At 53.8% G+C, this 27,579-nt stretch overlaps 2 protein-coding genes and 1 long non-coding RNA gene across 4 annotated transcripts; 2 read left to right on the top strand and 1 right to left on the bottom strand.

Moving 5' to 3' along the window:
- The first annotated feature begins 207 nt into the window (after positions 1–207).
- LOC137155642 (uncharacterized) lies at positions 208–1,923 on the top strand. The gene is made up of 3 exons (XR_010920589.1): positions 208–416; positions 741–829; positions 1,817–1,923. It is a non-coding gene; the product is annotated as an uncharacterized lncRNA (long non-coding RNA).
- A 741-nt stretch (positions 1,924–2,664) lies between these two features.
- Positions 2,665–27,332, top strand: LOC137155641 (zinc finger protein 850-like). The gene is made up of 2 exons (XM_067552014.1): positions 2,665–4,085; positions 23,694–27,332. The coding sequence occupies exons 1-2, from the start codon at positions 2,986–2,988 to the stop codon at positions 24,931–24,933; spliced, it is 2,340 nt and encodes a 779-aa protein (XP_067408115.1). The 5' UTR covers positions 2,665–2,985; the 3' UTR covers positions 24,934–27,332.
- On the bottom strand, positions 7,323–14,326 carry LOC137155635 (zinc finger protein 621-like). Of its 2 annotated transcripts, XM_067552009.1 has the most exons (5): positions 13,685–14,316; positions 12,695–12,772; positions 11,378–11,504; positions 10,465–10,578; positions 7,323–10,123 (listed from the first exon to the last, which is right to left on the bottom strand). In XM_067552009.1, exons 2-5 carry the CDS (start codon positions 12,767–12,769, stop codon positions 9,405–9,407), a joined length of 1,035 nt encoding a protein of 344 aa, XP_067408110.1. In that variant the 5' UTR covers positions 12,770–12,772; positions 13,685–14,316; the 3' UTR covers positions 7,323–9,404. The 2 variants fall into 2 exon arrangements, with proteins under 2 accessions (XP_067408110.1, XP_067408111.1); XM_067552010.1 differs by lacking the exon at positions 10,465–10,578 and having other exon boundaries at positions 13,685–14,326.
- Positions 27,333–27,579: the final 247 nt, after the last annotated feature.

The following is a 27,579-nucleotide window of genomic DNA, read 5'->3' as shown; positions in this document are numbered from 1 at the left end:
AAATACTTGACTGCCACTGAGCTGGGTGGGCCCCAGCATCTTTGTGAAGTCAGTTCGCCCAGCCTGAATCGGGCCGTCTGCCAGCCGGGGAGGGGAGAGTTGTTGCAGCTCGGGTTGGTATTGAAGGGCACAGGAAGGGGCTGGAGCAGCTGAGGGAGGCTCGTGTGTGGATGCTGCTGGCTGGGGGAGAAGGCAGGCGCTGGGGGGGAAGGCTGGGAGGAGATGTGGTGCAGCAGCTCCTGGATGGGACGGATCAAGCCTCCTACAAGCTGCTGCTGCTTCTATTGTGAGCCTGGGCTGAGCAGCTGCGGTTCCCCCAGAGACCTGCATTAAACCCCTCCGTGCCCAGCCCAGGGGGGACTTTCTCCGGCGGCTGGAGGCAGCCCCGACCCCAGCTCCCGAGCCGGAGGCTGCAGGTGAGGGGAGCCCCGGGGAACGTGCCGGGCCGGGCAGGAAAGTGACTCTGCCCCCACGGCTCCTCCTCGCCCCATCTCTGCTCCCGGGGGGGTCTGCGGGTCCCGGAGCTGCTGCCCCCCCGGACACAGCCGGGCTCTGCAGGGGCCGATCCAGCCCCGGGAAGGGGCCAGGGACCGAGTCTCCCGGCCGGAGAGGAGGAGGGGGCAGGAGAGACCCTGGAAGGGGCAGCAGAATCTAGAGTCTTTCTGCAGGGCAGGATCGGGGTGTGAAATGGACCAAAGTCCCTTCTGAAACCTGCCCCATCGCCCTTCTCGCCCTGACAGGCTGCAGAATCACATTCCCGTTTCACTCCAGATCATCCCATCCTCCTGCGGGACAGGGCCGGGAAATGGCAGGAGCGGAGCCGGCTCAGGTAGGAGATTCTCAGGGAGCTGCTGGGGCGTTTGTCCTGGAAAGAGGGGCAGAGAATACACAGGGGGAGGGTTGGGACAGGGAATAGTTATGTACAGTGTGAATCTGGTTCGTTTCTAGTCGGGGGGTGGAATAAGACACGACCCTGTGACAAAGTCGGGGCAGAACAGCTACATTTGAAGCAGCATCTTGGGCCTTGGTGTGGTCTTTTTGATTCGGCCCCTTTCTCTCTCTGTCTCATAACAACATCCCAGGCTTTCACCTACCAGGGAGCTAGACTAGTTTTGCTACTTCCTTGTACAGATGGGGGAAAAACCAGGATTGGAATGTGATGTAACTTTTCAGCCCTGTCACGTTGTTCCACTCTAACCACTAGGCCACACCTCTGATTCCCACTTAGTCTCTGTGTGCTGCTGTTCCTCGTCTGTGAAATGGGGATCATCCTTCCCTGTCTCGCAGGGGCTACAATCCAGAAAGGATTGTGGGGTGCTTAGATGCGCCGAGCGTCACGTCTGTACATAGAGTTGGAAGGGCAGGGAGGTCCAGACAACGCAGGATTTGATCTTGTGGCAGAAAGAGTATTTTCCGCAGCTGCAGCTTTCTGATCCGACTTTCCTCACATTGCAAAACAATTGCCCGAAGCTGGGACAGGACAGCAGGGGATGGATCTCTCGCTAGTTGCCCCGTTCTCTTCATTCCCTCCTGTCGGAAGACAGGAGACTGGGCTAGATGGAAGACCATTGTTCTGACCCAGTGTGGCTTTTCTTATGTCCGCCAGCGGCAAGAAAGAGGCAAATCCGTGTGTGATGATAGGGCAGGAGTGTGTGGAGCATTTGGGATGCGAATCTTACATGGGGGCTTGTGGGAAATATCAGGACAAAATGTAGCGGGGAATGGAGCAGACACACAGTCTGGGTCCCCTTTGGCGGAGTGGGTGGGATTGTGGCTAGGACCGCAGGTGCTGAGTGGGGAATGCCTGTTGTTTCAGGGACCGGTGACGTTCAAGGAAGTGGCTTTGTATTTCACTGACCCCTGTCAGAGAGCCCTCTACAGGGACGCCATGCAGGAGAACTATGTGAACGGGACTTCGTTGGGTAAGGGTGTATTTTTCTATCGTTTGTTAGAAACTGTTAGAAACTGTGTGGTCTCGTGACGCACCTGAGCTGGGATCGACCTAGGTCTCATAGATTTCAGGGATGAGGCCAGAACCCCCGTGCCTCCTCCCATGGCATGAGGGATTTGGAAATGGAACGATCCTAATCTTGTCTCCACCTCCAGGGCTTTCAAAGGAGCCGAGAGAGAGATTTCCCAAGGGGTCCCATGAACATTTTCCATGAGTGGTTCCCTCTCCGGCCAAATCCCAAAACATTTCTTGCAGCAAGTTCCCAGGATCTTTGCCAAGCTCTTTGCCTCTCTGCTGTCTCACGAACAGGATCTCCGGTTCCCAAACCCGATGCCATCTCCCAGCTGCAAGGAGAGGAAGGACGGTGGGTCCTGGATCTCCAGGGCTCTGAGAAGAGGGAGCGCCTAAGAGGAGACTCCCCAGGTGAGGAATCGATGAAATTGGCATAGACACCATCAGTGAGTGAAGGAAACAGCCAGGATTCCCACAAAGGCCCCACGATCACCCCCAGTTTTGGCTCATCCCACCCTGGTCAGGATTGTCCCCAGCAGGTATCATATCCTGCTGGCAGACGTCACTTATGGCTTCCCACCCATCCTGACTGACACCTGGCAGTACCTCCCTCTGTGCTGGGTGTTCAGAGGCAGAATTGGTCCTCTCTTCTCTGGGGAAGGGTTTCGGAAGGACTTGACTCCTGGTTTTTCAGTCTCCCCAGCAGTTTATTTTCTCCCCTTTGCCATTCCCCTTTCTAAAGCTTCCTTTCTCCCCAGTGCAGGGAATGACTCCTGTCTGGATTCTCTCTCTGTCCCCCGGCAGGTGATGGGCTGGTGAGCGTGAACGAGGAGAATTCTCAGCAGGAAGGTCCTGAGAAAGTGGAAGCAGAGGGAACATTGTCAGGAAAATCCGAAGGGGGTGTTTTCAAGGGTCCTGAGCGGAGAGACGCCCAGGAGAGTTGTCAGGGAAACCACCCAGGGGAGAGATGGGATCATCCCACTCGCCTCGGGGAAATACGCAGGACACGCAAAGACTCCCTGATGCGGAAGGGCCTGCGTCCCAGGGAGAGACCGAACACGTGCAAAGACTGCGGGAAGAGCTTCCATCGGCGCTCCAAGCTCCTGGCGCATCAGAGGACCCACGCGGGCAAGAGACCCCACCCGTGTGCCGACTGCGGCAAAGCCTTCGGCGCCTTCTCCAACCTCCTGCGGCACCAGCGCAGCCACGCCGGCGAGAAGCCGTACAAATGCCCCGACTGCGGGAAAGGCTTCGGGCACAGCTCGGCCTTGGTCACCCACCGGCGGATCCACACCGGGGAGAAGCCCTACGCCTGTGGCGACTGCGGGAAGCGCTTCAACGTGGTCTCCAACCTGGTGCGCCACCAGCGGAGCCACACGGGCGAAAAGCCGTACAAGTGCCCCGACTGCGGGCGGCGCTGTAGCCAGCGCTCCCACCTGGTCACTCACCGGCGACTGCACACCGGCGAGCGGCCCTACGTCTGCCGGGAGTGCGGGAAGAGCTTCAACGTCAGCTCGGACCTCATCAAGCACCGGCGCGTCCACACCGGCGAGCGGCCCTACGCCTGCAGCGACTGTGGGAAGCGGTTCAGCGGCAGCTCCAACCTGCTGACCCACCAGCGGCTGCATACGGGCGAGCGGCCCTACAAGTGCCCCGACTGCGGGAAGGGCTTCACCATCAGCTCCAAGCTGATCGCCCACCAGCGCACCCACACCGGCGAGCGGCCCTACAGCTGCGCCGACTGCGGGAAGGGCTTCAGCGACCGGCCTCACCTGGCCCGGCACCAGAGCGCCTCCCGGCGGGAAAAACGCTACAAGTGCTCCGACTGCGGGAAGGGCTTCACCACCAGCTCCTACCTCCTCACCCACCAGCGCAGCCACACCGGGGAGACCCCCTTCATCTGCGGTGACTGCGGGAAGAGCTTCGCCGTGGTCTCCAACTTGGTGCGGCACCGGCGGATCCACACGGGAGAGAAACCCTTCCGGTGCGGGGAGTGCGGGAGGCAGTACAGCCAGAGAGCCCATCTCACCACCCACCAGAGGGTGCACACCGGGGAGCGGCCCTACGTCTGCCTGGACTGCGGGAAGGGCTTCAACGTCAACTCCTCCCTCACCAAGCACCGCAGGACCCACACCGGGGAGAAACCCTACGTCTGCCCCGACTGTGGGAAACGCTTCAGCCAGAGCTCCAACGTCATCACCCACCGCAAGCTGCACCACGGGGGGCACGGTGCCCTCAGTGCCACGGTTAGGGCCAGCCAGCGGGAATGATCTCTGGGGCAGGAGATGGCGGCAGCTGATCATTGGGCTTTTTGAGAGAGGGCCTTTCACTGCTGCAGATTCAGTTGCTTGGAGACTCCACATCTCCTGCTGATCTGATGTGGAGGCTGGAGAGAGAGAGATGCACCCCTCTCCTCCAAGGGACCGTGGAGCGCGAAACTCCCTCCTGCACTTCCATCAGTGCATCTAACAACTCCTCTATTCCCCACAGCACCTACCGCCTCCGCACCCTGAGGTTGGGAGAACAGAGGCTTCCCCTCTCCCTGGACACATTTATTTAGTTTCCCGGTTCCGTGCCGTGTCTGGGACGCTTCCCGTCACACGTTAATAAAAAGTTCCCTCCCGGAAACTTTCTTGTGCGTTTCTTGAGGTGGAGGTCATCTGGAGCCCTGCGTGCTGTGGGGCTGGGATTACAGAACATTCCTGTCCAGTGCTGGGGAATGACAGGGGACATGTTCTGTGGGTGAAGATTATTCATAGCTGGTTCCAAGGTCGGAAGGAAGCACTGTGATCATCTTGTTTGATCTCCTGTAGAACAGAAGACCATATGACTTCCCGGAAGCCATTCCTGTTTGAACTAGAGCCTGTCTTTTAGAACAACATTCAGTCTCGATGTAAAGCTCTTCAGTGATGGAGAATGCACCATCACCCATGGTAAATTGTTCCCATGGTTAATTACACTCACTGTTAATGTGTGCTGATTTCCGGTCTGAATTTGTCTAGCTTCACTTCCGGTCTAAAGCATGTGGGGGAGGTGGATTATGCTGGAAATTAGGAAGTGTCTGGGCAGCACTAATTCATCTTCACTGAACAAGCATGTGACTTTTTAAACGACTTCTCTTTGGCTGTGTTCATGGTCAGTTTTCCCCTCAAGCAAATAGTTTCCCTGTCACAGGTGATCATAGACTCAACTTTCTATGGGCTTGTCTACGTAGGGAATTTATTCCACAATAAACTAGGGTATGAATGGAAAGCTTAATCTACTTAATCTGTTCCGGTCTCTTTCCCTATGAAGACAAGCCCTTGGTGACCCACGACTATTTGGGGAAACTGGGTTTTAAAGTCTCCTGTGGGATTATTCAGGCCAACTGTGGTTCTGCCCTTGCTCAATCCAGAAGCCATATGACTTCTCTGACCCTCTCTATCCCAATTTGAGCGTTGCAGCTTGGTGTTTAAGATAGAAAGGGCTCAGGCTTAAACCAGGGACTAACAAATATTTTATTAGAAATTCATCAAATATATTGGAGGCCAGCATCGCCTACTTGCAGATAGTTGGGATGGGAGGATGTGTGTAGGCGGCTACGGAATATGGGACTGATGGTGAAGAGTTCATTGGACACTGTCTGTGTGATACCTGTACAGGGGCAGAGAACAAAGGCATGATGTACTTTTAAAAGGAGAGGTGATGCACTCCCGTTAGCTCAGCTCTGCTGGGTTACAAACCAAGTACGTATCAGGCAACTATGGTCCATGTGTCCTGCTACAATGAGGATACCAATGGTCTATCTAGCCCAGTAGCCTGTCTCCTGACAGTGACCAATGCCAGGTGCTTCAAAGGGAATGAACAGAAGAGGTAATCATCAAGTGATCCATCCTGTCACCCATTCCCAGCTTCTGGCAAACAGACTAGGGACATTTCAGAGCATGGTTTTGCATCCCTGCCCATCCTGGCCAATAGCCATTGATGGACCTATCCTGCATGAACTTATATAGTTCTTTTTTGAACCCTGTTATAGTCTTGGCCTTCACAACATCCTTTGGCAAGGAGTTCCACAGGTTCACTGTGCGTTGTGTGAAGAATACTTGCTTTTCTTCCTTTTACACATGCTGCCTATTAATTTCATTTGGTGACTCCTAATTCCTGTGTTATGAGGAGTAAATAACACTTTCTTATTTATTTTCTCCACACCAGTCATGTTATAGGCCTCTTAAAATATTCCCCCTCAGTCGTCTCTTTTCCAAGCTGAAAAGTCCCAGTCTTATTAATCTCTCCTCCTATGATAGCTGTTCCATACCCCTAATCATTTTTGGTGCCTTTTTCTGTATCTTTTCCCATTCCAATATATATTTTTTGAGATGGGGTAACCAGATCTGCATGCAGTAGTCATGATGTGGACGTACCATGGATTTATAAACCAGCAATGTATTTTCTGATTTACCTATCGCTTCCCTAATGATTCCCAAGGATTACTGTGCCTGTGTCCTGGGAGATGAGACAGAGCGGGACCTGGATGATTTAGAATCATAGAAGATAAGGGTTGGAAGGAACCTCAGGAGGTCCTCTAGTCCCACCCCCAGCTCAAAGCAGGACCCACCCTGACTAAACCATCCCAGCCAGGGCTTTGTGAAGCTGGGCCTTGAAAACCATTAAGGATGGAGATTCCACCACCATCTCCCTAGGTAACCCATACCAGTGCTTCATCACCCTTCTAGGGAAAAAGCTTTTCTTAATGTCCAACCTCAACCTCCCCCACTGCAACTTGAGACCGTTGCTCCTTGTTCTGCCATCTGCCACCACTGAACAGCCTAGCCCCATCCTCCCTGAAACCCCCTTTCAGGTAGTTAAAGGCCGCTATTTACAGACTTTGTGTTTAAGATGGGGCCGAATCCATATTCAGCTAAGGATGAACACTGGGTGTGGTACCAGAGGGACAGGACTAGATATGGACCGAATACCTCCTCCTACCCTTCCTCACACTGGATATCAGGCCCAGCCAGGTGGGGATTTTCCTCGACTATGAGGCAGGCAAGGTTTCATTTTACAATGTGCCTGACAGGTCCCAGCTCTTCATTTTCACTGGCACCTTCTCCGGGACGCTTCGCCCTTATTTCTATCCTGGTCTCAGTGCTGGCGGTGAAAACGCAGCTCCCCGGTCCTAGCCCAGCCTGGAGGGAATCTCTCTCCCTGAAAGTGACACTCATGGCAGAGACTGTCCCCTCCCAGCGCTGACCCTCCCCAGGCAGCCTCCAGCCCTGCGCCCTTTGCCTCTGATGCTCTCCCTACCTTTCTATTGGGGTCCAGCGGCTCCTCTGCCAGCCCTGTGACCATCCTTGGCCCTGCTCTCTGCCACTCTCTAGATTCCCTGGGGTGAATAGAAGGGTCTGTGGTACCAGCCCAGCCCTGGACTGTCTCCCCAGTTCTACCCTAGACTCCTGTTGAAATCACTGGAATCAGAGCAGACCACAGGCCATGCTATCTTTTCCCCTTCCTCAGTGGCGCCTGGGACAAAGCTGTCCTTTCTTAGCAGCCCCTCCTCTGGGGTTGCTCTGTGTTTACAGCGAGTGGCAATGTTTCCTTCCCCCTGCCAGCCAGATAATTTGCTGCCAGCCAGGTAATAGACACCGCCACTAGGCTTCTTGCTTGTTTTCAAATTCTCAACCCTTACCCATTCCAAGATTGGCCTCTGTCTGAAAGCGACGCAGCCAATTTTCCCTGGCGTGTCAGAACCCGTGCTCTGATACCTTTCCCTGACCAATCTCTGCTCCCACATGGAATCGGAGACTGCAGGACACATTTAAAGGCTCTAGGGGTGAAAGTCGGCCTGCCACTGCCTGCCGTCCTTAAGGATCAAGTGCGGAGCTCTCTGCTCTCTATAGCCAGGAATACAACACAGGTTTAAGATCCAAGTCCCGAGTCCATCCTCAGAACTTCAGCTACAAAGACGATTCGTGAATTTAAGCAGGATCATCCTACTTGCTCGACCGTAACTTTCCCATTGACACCTGCCATGATACACTGTGTACGAGATTTATGGTAATTGGAGAACAGTGGTAATCGCAATGATATAAAGGGTCTCCTTTAATCATACAGCACCATAGATCTGTCCTGGCCTCAGACACTCGCCCCTCAGGAAAAACACAGCCTGCCCTTAGTTCCTTGGACCTCTCTATAATGTATGTGCAGTAAGACACACCACTGCCTCATCCAGCCAGCCCCAGCTCCCCCTGCCCAATCCCTCGCCTTTCTACATTGCGAAGGGGAGCCCAATGCCATGGAGTGGCTGTTTCAATTCTTACCCTACCCCAGATGCAGGCTTCTGTGATTCTCTCAGCTCAGAGTGCTCATTTCCCCTTACACCTCCGGGGGGGCGGAGGGGTGGGCGTCACTGTCCCCAGGTTGTGGGGGGACAAGCTGGGAATGGGTCAGGCTGGCCTGGCTGATGGGGGCTGACCTGGCTTCAGTTACAGCTGGTTTGGGGAGGGAGGGGGAGCCCCAGTGTATTTCTGAGACTCATCCTCTCAGGAGTCAGGGATCAGCACCCATTCCTCCTCAGCATTGTAGGCCTTTCCCGTTGAGGAGCAGCTTCCCCCCCTGTGGTGTCCTGTGTCTCTGTCCCTGCTGCAGTGAGTTAGCAGTTCTCAGCTCTCCAGCTTTTAAAGGCAAGCTCTGCAGCCTTCCGGCCCTCTACCTCCACGTTTTCCCACACTCACCCTTCTCATCATGGCATGGCGGGCATCAGGATCTAACCTTTCTCACCCTGTCTCTGCCTCTTCACCCAAAGATTTCTGGGCCAGAAGAAACTACACTCTCCTGTAACCGGGCCCCTGAGTCACAGCACGGGTTTTTTTTATTATTTATCATTTTTCTATTTCAGCCACCTCTGCACTCTCACGGATGAGGGAAGAAAAATGAGCGAAAACAAAGAGCCGCAAACGCAACTTAACCATTTGGGGAATAGATGCCCAAACTGCTCCAGCGCTAGCAGCCACTCCCCTGGGGGCTATGTGTGGGAGACAAGGTCTATGGGATGTCCACCCCACAGGCAACAAATTCAAGGGAGAGGGAGTTCACAGCCCAGGTGCTGCGGGAAGGTAGAGACAGGTTTATGGAGGGAGGCAGAGATTGAGTGTCCTCCCATTCTCCACAGAGAGGGAATCAGGGAAGGAAAGGAGTCTAGTCCAGGCATACAAGATGGATGGGAGGATTCTTTTCCTCCCCTGCCATGAAGCAAAGGACTCAGAAGCTGGGGCCACAGCAGGAAGGAGGAGCCGGCTGGGATCTCTCTTCTGTTGCTGAGCCAGAGAGTGGCACTGATCAGGGTGGAGCAGGCTACTGTGGTCTCCTGACCCCAGAGCCAGCAGCCAGAAACCAAATGCCCACTGGCCTTCCTGAGAACTGCAAGTGCTTTCTCTCTCATGCACAGCCCTGGCAGAGGGGTTGTTTATTTTTCGGGTCTATTCCCACAGTGGACTCTCTGGTGGACCACCAGGTTGGATCTCTGACGGAAGCTCTTCCTGCAGCACACGCAGGTATAGCCCGTGTGGAATCTCCGGTGTCTCATAAAGCCAGAGCTGAACCTGAACGTTTTCCCACAGTCAGCACAGCTGTAGGGTTTCTCTCCTGTGTGCGTTCTCTGATGCCTGATAAAGCGTGGGGTGCTAGTAAAGCTTTTCCCACACGCAGTGCACGTGTTGGGTCTCTCCCCCACCAGGCTTCTCGGCTGAGTTAGGCTTTTGCTGAGTTCCTTCAAACCTCCCACGTCATGAGTGGGTTTATCCTGACTCATCCCCAGCTGGTTTCCCTGCAGCCTTTCTGGTCCACAGGAAGACTCACAGGCTTTTCCCAGCCCCCAGCTCTGGGAAACATTCCCTTCGGTTTTTAGTGATGGTCCATACAGTTGCCCCTGTACAGAGCTCGGGGACGCATTCCTCTCAGATTTCACTGCTACCATCCCATGGAGTTCCACTTGCTCAGGGCTCAGAAGGGACTCTGATTTTATTGCCAACGTCCCATCTAGTTCCGCTTGCTCAGGATCTTCCTGCTGAGAATTCTCCTCCCTGTTCTCCCTCACCACCAAGTCGCTTGCTGGGATAGAAAGAAAATCCAAACGGGAATCGTTCCCAGTGCCGGGGACACAGCGAACCGCAGAGAAGAGCAAACCTAAAAACGAAACAAAACAAAAATTACTGTTTATACACAAAAACCAGTAGCTGATTTCCCTTCCTCAAACCTTTCCCGAAAGGAGGGAGAGAGGAAGGGACCAATTGTGGCCCCACATTCATCTGAACACTCAGGGGGAAGTGAGATACTGCCAGGTGTCAGTCAGCAGGGGCAGGAAGCCATGAGTGACATCTGACATGAAGAGATGACGCCTGCTGGGGACAACCTTGATCTGGGTGAGATGAGGCAAAACTAGTGGGAGCTCAGAAGGATTTTCTGGGAATCCCAACTTTTTGTTTCATGTGCCAATGGTTTCTGGGTCATGTTAAGCAATCCCTCACCTGTGTAGTTACTTCCTGGGCTCTCCCTTTTCTCTGAGCTCAGGAGACCCGGGATGCATGGGTCTTCCCCTCGCTCCAGCTGGGAGATCATGCCGGGCTTGTAAATCAGACACCCTGCTCAGCGGAAAGAAAACATGCAAGATCAGGGGGAATTATAGATCCTGATCATATTCCCTACAGAGAATGTTCTGTTATTTTGATCCAGCCTCCTGCTGCGTTGGGGGGAATACGTGGGAATACTCAGAGGGAGAAAGGCTGGCGTGTGTGAGTGTTGTTCCTTCCATAGCGGTTTCAGGGAGCTTTGGGCACTGGTTGACACAGTTTTGGTGCTAAGCCCTTTGCCTGTTTCTAAACCTCCACAGGCCCCTCCATGGACAGGGTGAGGTCCAGCCAGGGAGGGGAACAGGGAGGCTGTGTGAATGCAAAGTTACGTACAACGTTTCTGCCTCCTTGGAAGGCCTAGGGGGAGGGATTAGATGTCCTGCTGAGTTTCTGAATTTCCTCTTTGCTGCAAACAGGGTGTGGGAGTGAGTCTCTCTCATAAGGGTCCTGAGGAATAAAGGAGCTGGTATTGCCCTGCCCTTAAATGTAAGGAAGCAACAGCAGTCAGAGGATATCAGAGTAGGTAGGGAGAAGTCAATGATTTGGGTGCCTGTCATCACAGATCCTGACATTACGGGGTGATGCTGTATTTCATCATCATGACATGACGGGACACAGCGAGGACAATTGAGTGGGGGGAGGGAGACAGGAGAGATCCCTCTGTGCCTGGAGGAGACGATGGGAATATGTGATCCCTCACGTGTCTGCTTCATTTAACCCTTGGGACCAGGGAAAAACCCCAGACAGAAGCTGATTCTGGCACTCCAGAGACTCCACGGTATCTAGTCCCAGAGAGGACAGGAATACTTACACAGCGAGGTCACAGTCTCATAATTCTCCTGCATGACGTCCTTGTAGAGAGCTCTCTGACCGAGGTCCAGCAGTGCCCACTGGTCCTCGGTGAAATACACAGCCACCTCCTCGAAGGTCACCAACCTCTGAAACAACGATTGCAAAGAAAAAGGTCAAAAAGGGGAAAGAAACGTAACTGCTGCCATGATCAGCGCCCAGCTCTGCACCCAGTCTCACCCAGTCGCTCTGAGGGGCAGAACTGCTCCATTCATCTCAAATGGCACGTTGACCTTGGAGTCTAATGATGACACATAACAATGTTGACGTTTAAACTACTCCAATTGAGAACCCAAGCCCAGGAGGAAGGTGAGGGACAATCGGATCATGAAGATCTGCACTATCTACTGCGGAAGGCACATCCTTTGGCCATCACAACTAGGTAGTGTTTGGGAGGCACCATACAGACTCCTCTGGACCCCGTATTTTCCAGGAGGAGCCCAGCATCACAGAGTGGGGTGCAGGAAGGGAATGGTTGGGGTAGAGGATCAGTTCTCCACTCTTGTGAGGGAGAATCTCCTTTTTCCGATACAAATTATTGGGGAGGGGGCCACTCATGAACCAAAAATATCACTCACCAAAGGGAATAACATATTTAGGATTTGTTCCTGGAAAAAAGGGCCCAGGCATACGGCCCAGAAAGGGGGTGGGGGAGGGAAACTGCTTCCTGAATGAAGGGTCAGCCAGAGACCTTCTGGGTAACGTGACTTAATGGAGACTAAGGAAAAGCCAGAAGAAGCCCCATGAGAGAGACAGCAAGGCATGTGACAGTCTGCAGCAGCCCTGAGAACAATCGGGCTGCTGAGTTTGGTACATGGGCAGAGTTTTCAGGGACACAATGGTGCCCCCCAGATCCATCCTGGCAGCAAACGTCGAGAGCTGGGTATGCAGGAGCCTGAGCTGCACCTTGCTAATGCCAATAGCAGGGACTTGTCTCTCCCAGATCTCATCACCTTGCATTGAGCCAAACTTTCCAGCCAGCAGCTCACACTCTTTCTCCCCCAGGTGCTATAGAGAAATCCCAGTCACTGTAATATCTGTCCAGCCCTTGGGCTGGGTCTCTCCAGGCCAATATGAAGACAGACGCTCTCCTGTATAGCAGCCTCTCACACCTGGAAGTCATCACGTTACCCAACCTGTGTCCAACCCTGCCCTCCTCCCTAGGCTCCAATGGCGAGGGTTTCCTGGCTGAGGCTGGCAGGATGGGCCCTGCTTTTGCCATGTGGCTCAGGGCACTCTGATCCCAGGCAAACTTGAGTGGGGGGCTCTGGGTACCTACCAGCAGCTCTTCGCTTTTCCTCTCCGCATCAGCTTGGTCGTCTTCTCTCCGACGAGCCAGACATGCTTGTGACATTTCCTGGAGGAAGGGATGGAGAAGAGGGTGCGTCTCCCAAACTGCCACAAACGCCCTCCCAGCTGCCAGATTTCAGGGCCCCAACCTGCCCTGGGACTCGCTCACAGCCGCCAGGGCAGGGTGAGGCCCTCAGGCTTGTGGGTACCTCAGCTTCAGGGAGGCAGACGTCAGAGGAGGCAGGCGATGGGCGGGCGGATTTTCCACTGAGAAAGACAGCTGCACCTGAAAGCCAGGGGGAAAGGGGTGCAGCCCCAAACCACCAGCTCCGCTCATCCCCACAGCCCACCCCAGCACCAAACCCCTTCCCACAAAGCCAACACCGGCCCCAAACACAGCCACCGGCATCACCCCAACACCCGGCTCCATCCACCACCCCACGAACCAAACCCCAAATACCCACCCCCTGCCCCCCGCTGTCTTACCCGAGCCCCCCAGTTAGAATCAGTGCCCTGCACCAATCCCAGCTCCCCCATCTCCTGCCCCAACCGACGTCCCCACCCACCCCATCTCTCCCCCCACAGCCACTGATCCCTGAGACCCCCACTCCCCCCGGCCTAGGGGTTCCCAGCCAGAGGTCGGGTTTGAAGCAGCTGTCCCAGGAGATCTGGGAGGGGCTCGGCTCACACGGCCGCTGGCCCGTTTGGGGGGCTCGGGGGTCATCCCGGACGCCCCATGTTTTATAGCCACCAACATCACCCACCTCAGCCCCCTCCCTCCAGCCAGGACACCCCCGTTACTAACCGTGCCCCAGCACCCTCTCGTGCCATCCCCTGCACCCCCACCCCGTTATACACCCCCTCCCCTCCTGGGTCCAGCCCCCCGCTCGGAACACGCCGCCCCCCAACCGCACCCAGCTTCCCCCAGCGCCGCGCGCCCCTCGGGGACCCGCTCCCCACGCTGCGCCCTGGAACCCACCGTGCTCGGCAGCGGCCCACGTGGCTGCAGCAGGCTCCGGGCGCCGGGCACCGCGGGCAGCCCTGGCTCCGCTCAGCGGCCTCCCGGGGCCGGGGAGCGGCTCCGGCTGCAGCCTGCGGGCGGGACTCCCTGCCCCGGACCCGGCTCCTCCGCCAACTCGCAGCGCAGCAGGCTCGGAGCTGCCCGGGGCTCAGGGGACGCTGTTGCAATGGGCCATGGAGAGGCGGCTCCTTGCCCGGGACTGGCTGGTGCCTAGGATCCCTCCCAGGTGTTGCTGAATCCAGCTGTGCTGAATCCACCCCCCGGCTAGAAGATCTCAGCCCGCGCGGGGGAGGGGCAGGGAATCAGGACGCCTGGGTTCTATTCCCAGCTCTGGGCAGGCGAGTTCCAGTCCGAGCCTGAGAAAATCCCTCTCCCAGTAACTGTTGCTGCCCGGCTGGGTATTGAAGGGCACAGGAAGGGGCTCAGCCAAAGGCCCCCTCCAATCCTGGGCTGAGAGGAATCCGATTCCAGGCGGATCCTGCATCTGAATTAGGGCTAAAATCGGATGGAAGATGCTGCTGCCTCCGATGTGAGCCGGGGCTGAGCAGCTGCTGCTACCCAGTGCCTGGGAGAGACCCTGCATTGATCCCCTCTGTGCCCGGCCCAGGGGGGACTAGGCCTCTCCTGTTCGAATTTACTTAGTTAATGTGGTTACTTGGGACCCCCATTGTGCCCCTGCGGATTTCTCCATGCTCAGAGGCTGCCTATCTCCACACAAAACAGCTGTTGGAGGAGAGGGAGGAGACCCATCCTTGAAACTTTTTAGCCCAGTGATTAGGATACTCCCCTGGTTTGTGGGAGGCCCCCTGGTTCCAGTCCTTTCCCTACCTGCTGAGAAGAAGGGATTTGATCAGTGATCTGCCACCCCTGGACGATAGAGCAATTCTCACCTTTTCTTTGGACCAATTGATATTACATGATTTAATTAAAAGTGGAACAACTTCAATAGGAGAGGACATCTCCCCCACCCCCAGCAGAATAAATACTCTGAGTGCATGGGGTAGATGCTGTGTGTGTGGTGCAGGAATTCCCCAGCAGGGAGAGATCTGGCCCCTGGGATGCCTGTGGGGCAAACTCCTGCCATGGACCAGTCCTAGTTTCCTACCTAGAGACCCCAGTCAGAGGAGAAGCCCCAGCCAGCTCCTCACTGCTGCAGCCTAGGCAATTGGACCCCTCTGTCTCCTGCCATCTAGAGAGAGAACTGAAAAAGAAGGAACTCTCTTAACCTCTCCCTGAGTGAAATTCCTTCCGTAACTCCCCATTCATGTCACTGGATCCTCGAGCCAGACCTCACCCTCATTCCTGAGATCTTGTGTCTGGTTTTGGGCCCCCCACTACAAAAAGGATGTGGACAAGTTGGAGAGAGTCCAGTGGAGGGCAACAAGCTGATTAGGGGGCTGGAGCACAAGACTTATGAGGAGAGGCTGAGGGAACTAGGCTTGTTTAGTCTGCAGAAGAGAAGAATGAGGGGGGATTTGATAGCAGCCTTTAACTACATGAAGGGGGTGTCAGGGAGGATAGAGGTTGGCTGTTCTCAAGGGTAGTAGATGACAGAACAAGGAGCAATGGTCTCAAGTTGCAGGGGGGGAGGTCTAAGTTGGATATTAGGAAAAAGTTTTTCACTAGGAGGGTGGTGGAGCACTGGAATGGGTTACCTAGATAGGTGGTGGAATCTCCATCTTTAGAGGTTTTTAAGCTGCGGCTTGACAAAGCCCTGGCTGGGATGATTTAGCTGAGGTTAGTCCTGCTTTGAGCAGGGGTTGGACTAGATACCTCCTGAGGTCCCTTCCAACTCTAATCTTCTATGATTCTATGATCTCTCCCCACACGTTCCCCCCAGTGCTCGAGTGGGCCTTCCCCCCTGGAGCTGGTATGTGAGCATTCCATCTCTTCCCCACGTCCCTCTCAAATGCCCTCTCTTCCCCACACACACCAGGAAGCTGGGGTCAGAAGGGAAAATGCAAAGGCATTCATTCAGGTTCAACGGGGCTAACCCCATCAATAACGGCAAAACTCTCTGCCATGCTGAGTGGATCACAGGGAAGTTAGCCTGTCCTCAGTCTATCCCTCAGCCTTTACAGCCCCATGATGCAGTGTTGTCAGCAATCTGTGCCTTGGAATCACTTTCTGATTCTTCATTAGACCCATTAGTGGTGGTGGTGACACTGAATAAACTTTGCCCACCTCCATGCATGATACATTAGCCTCTGCATAGCCAATCATTAAAACCATAGTAGCGCCCAAATTGACATATATGCCCTGGTGTGCTACGTGCTGCCCAGGTATAGTGAGAAACAGTCCCTGCCCCAAATTGCTCATGAACTAAATGAAACAGATACAAAGAAGACAGCCTCAATATACAGGTAGAACAAAAAGGGGATGTGACTTGCCCAAGGTCTTGCGGTAGACCAGTAGCAGGGCTGGGTTATAGTGTAATCCATGCCTGTTTGGTGTAGCACTCTGTCCCCCTCTAGTGGCACCTAGCCCAGCTAGAGCTTGATGAGCCTGCTACAGTTCCAAAGGCTTTTAGCTCATACTTTCAGAGGTCCAAGGTTCAATCCCGCTCAATGAGTGGGGGTCAGTTGGTGTCATAATAGTCTCAAGGTGCTCTGATTTCCAGTCCCAACCAACTAGGCCAGTACTTCTTCACCAATATGCTGTGATTAAAGTTGTGTGAAGAGTGGATTTTTATTTATTTATTGTGGTTTGCAAGCAATTCCAAAATATCAGGAGGAAATCATTTCAAGTCAGTCCATGATGATTTACCTTTTGGGCAAACCAAAAAGTCAACAACAAAAAAGAAAAGAAAAAGATTTTGGGTTTTGAGTCAAACAAAATGTTTAGTCAGACCTGAAATGAAATGTTTCCTTCTTGATGTTTTTCACACATTTTTACATTTTAAAAAAAATAAAATAGGTCTATTTTGAAATTAAAAATTGCTTTGAATCAAAGTCATTTAAAAAATGTCAAAATGAAATTTTCATTTTTTTCAGATTTTCATTTTTTTTCAATCAAACCAATTCACCCAAATCTCTATGAATTGGTGAAATGTTTCAGCATCAGCCTATCTGCATTTTTTTTAACCAAAACTTTTTTGGGCAAAAAATGGCACTCCATTCTAGTTGTGGGCCAAAGGAAGTCGCAAAAGGCCATTGGAAAGTCTGATTACAACGCTAAAGCAAAGAAAATACAATTTCCAGAAGAATGGCCAGGCAGAACAAAACCTTCAAAGCTTCTGAGGGCAAATGTAGAAGTTGTGGGGGTAGTATTGTATTGTCTAGGCTTATCACCATTATCCTGGATGCATTTTTCACTCTTACTTTCATAACAGATGTAAGGGGATCATGATGGTTTTTTTACTTCTAATAAGGGGCCTCTCACAACCTTGAGTGTCCCTTTTCGTCATAGCACAGCACAGACAATGTGCCTCCTTTAATTTTCCCTTCAGTGGCTCCCACTAATACTCTGAGCAGTCTTAAATTAATTTGTTGTAAAAGAAAGCACCATCCATCTATCCTATAACAAGCCATGTCCCACCGTCCATCAACAGATAGCGCTGGCATCTCCCACCACACTTACCTCTCTGGTACAGCTCTGGCATCTCTCATAAAACCTCACCCCAACCTTCGGCCAGCTTCAGCTCAGAGACTCAGCTGGCTCCTCCCTCTATTGCACTCAGCCTTGAGACCTCTCTATTTTTCTCTGGCTGTGACTTTCTCAGGAATCTTCACTTGGCCCTCCACTGGCTTGGTGCTAGGATAATTAATGCCTTCTCCGGACCATTTGTTTACATTATAGACTTTTATCATGTCCTCTTTTAGTCAGCTAAAATAAAGCATCTCAACTTTTTTTTTTCTCAAAATCAGTGGCATTATTCAGAGCGTGAAATCCTATTCACAACAAGGGTATCAGAAATTGGCCCATATTAAGTATGACAGATTGGTTGTGGATAGTGCTTTTTCACTGGCAGATTAATCCCACAACAATGTCACAGCCACTGGGAGAATATGCAAATTGGATTTTTTTAAAGCCCTTCTTAGATTAGTCAGCACTGCTCGCTCCTTTAATTTCATAGTCTGGTGATGTCTCAGTCCCATTTCTTTAAAAATCTGTGGGCCTGGTTTCTCCTTGTAAATATGGTATGTTGCCACTTAAACTTGAGCAGAGTGAGTCTAAAGTGCTACCACTGGTGTCAATGACAACACAAGGGAAGCAAAGAATTTGCTCTGGTGAGTGAAGAATTCTGATTTGGGTCTCAGGTATAAATGACGACAACAGGGTCAAGACAGAAAAGGCGCCTTTTATCCTGAAAAGAGAACAACAGTCTGCGTCTTGACATGGATTTCAATGGGACGGCAGTCACAGGTTGGAGGAAACAAGATCAGAATCAGAGACGATGAGGGTGGGAAGGGACCTCAGGAGGTGTCTAGTCCAGTCCCCTGCTCAAAGCAGGACCAACTCCAACTAAATCATCCCTGCCAGGGCTTCGTCAAGCCGGGCCTTAAAACCCTGTAAGAATGGAGATTCCATCACCTCCCTAGGTAACCCATCCCACTGCTTCACCACCCTCCTAGGGAAAAAGTTTTCCCTAATATCCAACCTAGACCTCCCCCACTGCAACTGGAGACCATTGCTACTAGTTCTGTCATCTGCCACCCCTGAGAATAGCCTCGCTCCATCCTGGAACCCCTCTTCAGGCAGTTAAAGGCCGCTATCAAATCCCCACCTCACTCTTCTCTTCTGCAGACTAAACAAGCCCATTTCCCTCAGCCTCTCCTGACAAGTCACTCGCCCCAGCCCCCTAAATATTTTCATTGCCCTCCGCTGGGCCCTCTCCAGTTTGTCCACATCCTTCCTGTGAAATCTGGCTCTGTCTTTCCAGATATTTCCCGTCTCACCAAGGGGCTGGGCGGGAGACTGGGAACATATTAAATACACCGTTACCATCCGAGTGGCATTAGGAAGGGAGAGATGGCTCAGGGGTGGGGGGGGGGGGTGCCCCCCTTTAGACCTCAGCCACCTGCCTTCAATTCCCTGCTCGTCTGCTGAGGGTGGAACTGTCAGAGGAGTCCTGTGTAGGCTTGAAGGCCTGTCTCTCCCCCCACCAGAAACAGGCCCACTAGGAGGTGTGACTCTGGCTGGGCGGCTCGGCGGTGGAATGATGCTCCCAGCTGTGTGTGTGGATGCGCTGGGGCGGGTGGAGGCTGGGAGGAGCAGATCGCCCCCGGCTCTGGCTCTGGCTGGGAGCGGGGGAAGCCGGGCTCTGCCTCGGCTGCCTCTAGAGGGCTCCGGCTGTAGGGGAAGGGAGGCTGCCGAGCTCCGTGTCTCATCTCTCCCGGATACCGGGCTCGGCTTCCGGAGCGAGGGTGGCTGGCTCCTCGGTAGCGCCACCTCCCATTGTGACCCGCGATCGGAGCCGGAGCCGCGCCGCTTTCCTGGGCTCAGGCTCGGAAACCTTTGTTTAAAGCCCCTCGCCGGGCCCAGGCCGGGCTGGGCACTTTCTCCGGCGGCTGCAGGTGAGGGGAGACCCGGGGGCCGTGCCGGGGAGCCGGGCAGGGAAGTGACTCTGCCCCCACCGCCCCTCCTCGCCCCATCTCTGCTGCCGGGGGGCTGCGGGTCCCGGAGCTGCTGCACACCGGGGAGGGGACCAGCTGTCCGGATCTTACAGGGACAGTCCAGCTGTGCCGGGCTTTGTCTTATAAAGGCACCTATTACCCCCCACACCATCCTGATTGGTCACCCCGACAGCCCCCCTCGAACCCTCCCCCCAATTCTGCCCTGATCCCTTTCAGCCCCTCCCCCACGCTAGTATAGACCCTCCTGTTCCAGCCCCCTGCTTGTTAGCACCCTCCCCAGGCTGCTGCTGGGTTCAGAGGGAGCAGAGGGCCACCCTGGCTGCCTGAAACCCAGGGCCACACCATGGCACCCCCACTTCCGTAGGGATCCCGGCTGGGTGTGGGGGGATCCCAGCTGAGAGCAAGGTAGGGCCATCTGGCAGGCATGAGAGCATCACACTGGGAGCCCACCTGCCCGCACCCATTTACGGCAGCTTTTCCTGGGCGAATTGGCTTTCCCATGGACAAGGCGAGGAGCAATCTCCATCTCCGAGCGCCCCCTTATAGCACAGCCCTGCACCCAGGCATTCCACCCTCAACTTCCCCTTCTCAGGCTCCACCACACAGTCCCGTGTCCAATATTACCCCTGCCTGGGCCTGGTTATTATCCCACACAGTACAAAATAGCCCCAAACACAGCCCACTTACCCCCCTCACTCATACAGTTCCCAAAGACCCTTTCATGCAGTCCAACAACACACCTCAGTGCCCCAGCTCCAGCATCTTCTGTCACATTCGGGCTTCCTTTGGTCTCTCCCTGATCCTGTATCACAACGACCGCTCCAGCTCTTCTGGCGGGAGTCCTTTCTGGCTCCTTATCCTCTGCCTAGGAAGGGACAGCAGACTAGCCCCTCCACTAGCCTCTTGCACTCAGCCTGCCCCAGAGAATTCCTGCAACTCCCTGCAGGAAGCTGCTCTGTGCTTAGACATCTCTCTGCTGTCCCTCGTGACTCTTTCAGTCTGTTCTCGGTTCTCTCTTGCCTGTCCTTTCCTGATTCTTTCTCCCCATTCGTTGAAAGAGTCGGACAACCTTTCTAATTCTCTGCAGTTGAAGGGCTCTTCCTTTTAAAAGCCCGTCCCTGGAAACCAACCTCTTATTCGTGCTAGTATAGGTGTGCTGGACTCACTTCTTTTCAAAGGGGCCAGCCACTCGGTGACAGGTGCAATGTCTGGGAGATGGGGGCAGCCACTGAGATTTGTCACCAAGGCAGCAGGTCCTGAGCAGGGGATGTTTGTCGTTACAGCTGCTGGTGACGTTGGAAGAGGTGACTGTTTCACCATGGAGCCCTGGGTGATGCTGGATCCGCGTCAGAGAGCCCTGTACCGGGATGTCATGCAGGAAAGCTACGAGACCCTGATGTCCCTGGGTGAGGATCTCTTTTCTTCTCCCCAACTAAATCCACTCCTTCCCCTCTCTCCTTTCCCCTCTCCATGTAACTGTCTCCAAAATGGGATGGGGAGGAGAAGAAAGGCAGGGAGCTGCAGCCTGGGAAGCTGGATGTGAGGGAGAAGGTCTAGAAAGCTGCCCGGGATTCCTTGACACTGATTGAGTATTAAACATTGCAAGAATCCTAAGAAATTCGCCACAGAGAACCATGTCTTGCTGATCTTAAAGGGCAGACTGAGGAGTTGTCATTGGATTAAGGAGCAGCAGGAAGTAGACAGGGCCTGGATAAGTGGAAAGGACACAGGGCTAAAACTCGTCAACATTTCTCAAACCAAATGGTTTTTCTTAGGAAAAGTCGGCTACAGGAACTAAACCTGGGTCTTCTGACTGACTAGCCAAGGGTCTTAACCCCATTGCCCCTCTGGAGCTGCTGTGACCGGTCCATAATGCAGCCCTGTGAATGGCAGCGGACTGAAATCTGAGTCATTTATGAGACTGGAGGCAAGAGTGCGAGTGCGAGGAGGATGAGTCTGGGGGATAGGCCAGGCGAGGTGGTTGCTAGAGAGGAAGGAAGCTGGGTTGGAGATTTAGTCCCAAATCTGCTTTTTAGTGATAGTCTGCCAGTGCTAGGCAGGGGGAAGGGAGGTGTCAGCTGAGTCAGAGAAGAGGACAAAGGGGGAGGATGGCTCGGCTTAGAGCAGAGCCAGACGACAGAGTCCAGGTCTTTGTCTACACCAGAGAACGAAGCGTTTCGTGTTGAACGGCTTTCATCCCCGAGGTCTCCGCGCATCCTCACCAGCCCTGCTGGATCACTGCAGGTTTGTCCTGCATTCACCTCCCAAACTGTTCTCAGTGGACGTGCTCTCTGGGTACACCTGTCCAACAGCTCTCGGCAGCTGGGGACTCTGGAGGCTTCTCGTGACCCCAAACGAGATTGGGGTTCTCTTATACTTCGCACCACCCTCAAACCTAGCCAGTGGGGATCCCTGCCCTCAAGAGCTTGTGTTTCACATAGAGAAAAGGTGGGAGGGAAAACAGAGACAATCCCTCGCTCCCGGTCACCCTGGAAGAGAATCCAGGCATCCTGACTATCAGCCCAGAGCAGTGTCCACTGGACTGGCTGTGGTTCAGTTCAGCCGCTGGATGAGCTGGGCAATTCCGGCTAGCTTACCTTCTCTGCCCTCAAATAGTTCAGACTTCAGCCCTGGAGAGTCCTCCAAGACAATAGCTGTGCAGCACATTTGCAAGCGGATGCAAGGCATGCTACATGCATGTGGGGAGATTAAAAGGGCTCTTAGCACCGTTAATTTCTCTGGTGCAGTCAAAGCTGCAGAGCGGACGGAACGGTGACGTCCGTGGGCTTCCTCTGGGGCCGAGCAGACTATAAAGACCAGCGGATGGGAGGGCTGGGGGGATGGATGGAATGGAACGGCAGTAAGCCAGTGTAGAAGAAGAATGCAGTGACTTGAGGGCGGTGAGCTTGGAGTCAGCAGAGTTACAGGGAGAAGGAGACCAGAGGAATTAGGGAAGTTGAGAACAGGGGCAAGAGGATGGATTGGCGGATGGGGAATGAGATGAGGCAAGACTCGGTGAGAGAGGAGAACAGGGCATCACAGAGACCAGGCCAGGAGAGAGGGACTCAGCTGGTGAACAGCTGGGGAAGAAGAGAGACCCCAGGAGAAGGTAGCACCCAGAGAGGCAGAATCAGAGGGCGAGGCGCTGGAGCAGAGACGCCTAATATCACCTGTTTTTCCCCCACGAGCACTATTTCCGATTTCTAAACCCGACCTGATCTGGACTGAACAAGGGGAGGAGCCATCCGCCAGGGATTGCCAGAGCTGGGAGAATCCCCGAGGAGCCCACGCAGGTGAGCAACCAGGTGAACCAAGCTCCTCCTGCCCATCCACCTGTGTGAACGGGGCACGAACAACACAACCGCTGGAGCTCCCTCCCTGCTTCCACATGCTGCTGGCTACAAACCTGATCTTGGTGGTTGAAGGTGGAAGCAGGGAGGGAGCTGCAGGGGCTGTGTCGTTTGCTAAAGCTGGTTGCAATTTGCTCATTCATTTTTTTATTTTTTTTGACGGAGAACCAAAAAACAGGAGCTTTTTGACCAAAACGAACCTATTTTTGCAGGAAATCTTCCTTTTGGTCCGAATTTCCACTTTTTCAACCCAAAACTGGAAAACCAACATAATCCGCTTTTTAAAAAAATGTTTTGCCATCAAATGATGGGTTGGTTGGTTTTGGAAAACTGAAGATTTTTCGTGAAAGCTCAAGTTTTGAACGGAAGATGGTTTTTCGAAAACTGAAAATTGAGAGGAAGGGATTTCACACTAGATGACCCTGGGGTCCTTCTAGCCTCATGTTCTGTGACTTCCCGGGCTTCTGGTTCTTACATTGCTTTTTTTAATGCGAAATTAAAAAAAAGAAAAAAAATTAAAAACTTTTTTTTTTTTTTTTAATTCCCACAAATCGTAATTGTCACTTTTCCACTAACTCCAGACGGACGCTTGTGACAGACGTCAGTCATGGCTCCCTCACTGTCCTGGCTCATACCCGGCAGCAGCTCCCTTCCCCTGAGCCTTCAGATGGGATGTGAAGGCAGAATAAACCTTTTCCTTTCTCTTCCTTGGGGAAATCCGGGTTCCTTTCTCCCCACGGCCCGGTGCAGGGAGTGATTCATGCCTGGACTCTCTCCCTTTATCCCAGCAGCTGATGGTTTGGTGAGCGACAATGAGGAGGAGGATGCTGACGAGGAGGAAGAGGAGGAGGAAGGCCCAGAGCAGCTGGAAGCATGCACGTCTCAGAATCCTGAGTGGGAAAAGAGCGCAGCCTGCTCGGATGGACAAAAGAAAACCCAGGCAGGGAAGAAGCATGACAAAGCCACGCAGCACGGCCAGGGCCTGAAGAAACCGAAGGGCACGCCAGCCCAGACGCGCTGTGGCGACTGCCGGAAGAGTTTCCGGTGTGGGGCGGCCGGCGGCCGGCAGCGCTGCCAGCCGGCCAAGGAGCGCGACAAACCCTTCCGCTGCCAGGACTGCGGCAAGAGCTTCATCTGGGCCTCGCACCTGGAGCGGCACCGGCGCATCCACACCGGCGAGCGGCCCTTCCGCTGCCCCGAGTGCGGGGAGAGCTACAGCCAGAGCTCCCACCTGCTTCAGCACCGCCGCACCCACACCAGCGACCGGCCCCACAAGTGTGGCGACTGCGGGAAACGCTTCGCTCGGCCGGACGAGCTGGCCGCCCACCAGCAGGGCCACGCGGCCGACAAGCCCCACAAGTGCGGTCACTGCGGCAAGGGCTTCGTCTGGGCTTCCCACTTGGAGCGGCACCGGCGCATCCACACCGGCGAGAAGCCCTTTAAATGCCCCGAGTGCGGCGAAGCCTTCAGCCAGAGCTCCCACCTGGCTAAGCACCGGCGCAGCCACACGGGAGAGCGCCCCTACCGCTGCCCCCACTGCGGGAAAAGTTTCTGCCAGAGCTCGGACCTGGCCCGCCACAAGCGGACCCACCTGGGCAAGAAGCCCCTGCGCTGCGGTGACTGCGGGAAATGCTTCCGGGCCGGCCCGGCTCTGGCCCGCCACCAGCGTTCCCACCGGCGGGAGAGGGCCCACCGCTGTGGCGACTGTGGCAAAGGCTTCGTCTGGGTCTCCCACCTGGAGCGGCACCGGCGGGTCCACACGGGCGAACGCCCCTTCCCGTGCGCCAGCTGCGGGGAGCGCTTCGCCCAGAAGGCCCACCTCCTCCAGCACCGCAAGACCCACTCGCCCGACCGGCCCTACAAGTGCGGGGACTGCGGCAAGCGCTTCGGCGACAGCGCCGCCTTCCTGGCCCACCAGCAGGGCCACGCGGCGGAGAAGAACTACAAGTGTGGCGACTGCGGGAAAGGCTTTGCCTGGGTCTCCCACCTGGAGCGGCACCGGCGCATCCACACGGGGGAGAAGCCCTTCAGGTGTCCCGAATGCGGGGAATCCTTCAGCCAGAGCTCGCACCTCACCAAGCACCAGCGCAGCCACCTGGGCAAGCGGCCCTACAAGTGCAGCGAGTGTGGGAAGGCCTTCAGCCTCGCCCTCGACCTCATCATCCACCAGCGGACCCACCCGGGCGGCAAACCCTATAAGTGCTCCCGGTGCGGGAAAGGATTCACCCGCCAGGCCAACCTCGTGAAACACCAGAAGAGCCACGGGGATGAGGATCCCTGAGGGGACGCACGAACTGGACTGCAGGGTGGAGGGAGCCAAGCGGGGTTAGGATAAATATGACACATGGAGGCTAATAGGGTGGGAGAATAGTATAAATGTGGCAAATGGAGGCTAACGGGATAGGGGAACAAGATAAACGTGACACATCGAGGCTAACGGGATAGGGGAACAAGATAAACGTGACACATCGAGGCTAACGGGATAGGGGAACAAGATAAACATGACACATCGAGGCTAACGGGATGGGGAGACAGTATAAATGTGACAACTGGAACTTCCTTTTAGGGTTGCCAATTTTGGCTGGACGTATTCCTTGGAGGTTTCATCACCTGACATTCTCTTTAATGAAAGATTGTTCTTTAATTCCTGGAGACTCCAGGACAACGGTGGAGGGCTGGCAACCCTCTGAAAGGCATTTCCAGGCCTTCCATGGGAGGTGGGAGATGTCTCAGAATGCGTGTGAATCTCCCCTAGAGATAGAGACACAGACCTATGCTTCTGAGCCTATTTTAGAGCATGAGGGGCCAACGGCTTGAGCCCACAGGCCTTTACCTCAGTCTCTGTGCCCTGGGAATGAATTCACACAGCACCATGGAGAGGAGCTGATGAAGCCTTAGTAGATACAGAGAATCCCACTTCAGTCGCTCCAAGTATCACATTTATACTGTACTCCCGAACTCTGTTAACCTCTGAGCGTCACATTTATATTGTCACCTCCCAGCCCGTTAACCTCTGAGCGTCACATTTATATTGTCACCTCCCACCCCGTTAACCTCTGAGCATCACACTTACAGTGTCACCTCCCACCGCATTGATCTCTGAGCATCACACTGATAACGGTCACCTCCCAGGCTGTTAACCTGCAAACATCACAGTCGCCCTCCGAGAGGCAGAGACTGAAACAGAAAGGGAAGTTACTGTCTGATCTCTGCAGTGATGCGAGATGCAGTCAGGAGGGGGAGAACATGAGAGGGGGAGAGACAGAGCTGGGAAACTGCAGGGCTAGCTCGTGCAGACCAGACAGGTGAGGCTGAGAACTGTCAACTCGCTGCACTGGGTAAATGTCCAGGTATCAGGGGACACCATCGCTGAATTCTAAAAAACTACAAATGAGTGACGGGGGGAACAGGGTGGTGGTGCCCCGATTCCAGAAAGGATGAGGCTGGGCAGAGATGAGAAGGAAGCTGAAGAAGTCAAGTGGCCACAGTGTCCTGTGTGGGGATAATGGAGATTTAAACAGAGACTCTGCTGCACTCACACCCCTCCCCCTGCAATGTACACAGGATGGCCCAGATCCTCAAAGATATTTATTCCTTTAATTTCAATGGAAGTTAGGGGCCTAAATGCCATTGAAGTTCTGGTCTGACATCCACAGGGTGAGAAAAGCCTCCACTGGGACTGGAGGTGCAGATGCTGCTGTGACCCGCCCATGCCTGTGAGAGCAGCTGCCAGCAGAGGAGGGGTTCACGCCAGGCAAGCAGGCGGTAGCCACAGCAGCACGTTCCTTGACTCCGGTGGATCTGAGCTCCCTGAGTTGGAATCGGTTCCTTTTGTCATCAGATCCCAGCGTGTCTCCCAACCCCTGTAGAAGTGTCCATCTGACACTTTCTGGGAGCTGGGATCCGTTTGCAGCCGTGTGCTTGGTTATTTTTTTTTGGAGTGCATCGTCCCGAGTTTAGTTCTCCACCACCGAGTCGTATACGATGGTGTATTTGTGACTTTTCTTGCTTTCCATTGGAGGCAAATAAAATCGAATGTAGTTTTACCAGCCTTACAGATTCCAGGATATTTGGCATGACTAGAAATATGCCTTTAAGTCCAGCAAGGTGCTCTTTGGAATAATCTATTTAATTTGAACAAGAGTATTTTTAAGCAGGCAAGTTCTAATAGGTACCATTCATTCAGGGTTGGTTCAGACAAATCCTACGAAAAAATGAGACACTCCACTGGACACGCTTCTCCTCTGGGGGCATGAGAAACCAAGACACAGTGTCCTGCTGGAAGGCACTCAGATACTCTGGTGCAATATGAGAATCTATATAGAAAAGAACAGCTTTTGAGTGTCCAACTTGAGACACCATAAAGGTGTTTAATTTTCAGAAGGGGAAGAATTTGGCACTTTCCAAAAATCAGGCCCCTTCCAGGTGTCTTGTGTTGGGCACCCAAACTCCCTAGTCACTTTTGGAAAACCTCGGCCCAGTTTTCAATCTCCCTTGCCCTCTCTTCCCTTTGCTGGCAAACTCCCCAAATTAAAATACCCCCAGTCTCCAATTTTTAAGACACACTTTTAGCAGATTGGGGAAAAAATATTACAGAAAATTTCAGAGGCCTGGTAAAGTTTCACGGGTTTAATGAAGGTCTGGTCTACACATGGTTTTTATAATGGTTTAATTACTGCAGTTGGGGGTGTGATTTTTCTCATGCACTAATTGCACTGGTACAACCCTTCGTGTGGACTCGGTTATATTGATATACAGGTGCCTTATTCTGGTGTAATTTAGGTCTGGTCTACACTACATAGCTAGGACAAGGTAGCTGATTTACCTTGCATTGGGAAATATACAGGTGCAAACTCTGGTGCTACAACCAGTTTCAAAGCAAAGCAAGGTGGTTTACACCAATTCAGCAAATTTAGGTGTGGATGCG

The sequence above is a fragment of the Emydura macquarii genome, unplaced genomic scaffold (genome assembly GCF_026122565.2).
Source record: "Emydura macquarii macquarii isolate MOO-44397 ecotype Brisbane River unplaced genomic scaffold, CSIRO-AGI_Emac_v2 contig_1365, whole genome shotgun sequence".
NCBI classification, from domain to species: domain Eukaryota; kingdom Metazoa; phylum Chordata; order Testudines; family Chelidae; genus Emydura; species Emydura macquarii.
This window is presented reverse-complemented; position numbering and strand designations above follow the sequence as displayed.

Excerpts from the sequence above, each read along its gene's own strand:
- LOC137155635 (XM_067552009.1), bottom strand. The coding sequence starts at position 12,769 with ATGTCACAAGCATGTCTGGCTCGTCGGAGAGAAGACGACCAAGCTGAT. Across the intron at positions 11,505-12,694 it reads GGAAAAGCGAAGAGCTGCTG|AGGTTGGTGACCTTCGAGGA; the intron begins GTAGGTACCCAG and ends TCGTTGTTTCAG. Across the intron at positions 10,124-10,464 it reads CCCAGGAAGTAACTACACAG|GTTTGCTCTTCTCTGCGGTT; the intron begins GTGAGGGATTGC and ends TTTCGTTTTTAG.
- LOC137155641 (XM_067552014.1), top strand. The coding sequence starts at position 2,986 with ATGCGGAAGGGCCTGCGTCCCAGGGAGAGACCGAACACGTGCAAAGAC. Across the intron at positions 4,086-23,693 it reads TCCTCCCTCACCAAGCACCG|CCGGTGTGGGGCGGCCGGCG; the intron begins CAGGACCCACAC and ends CCGGAAGAGTTT.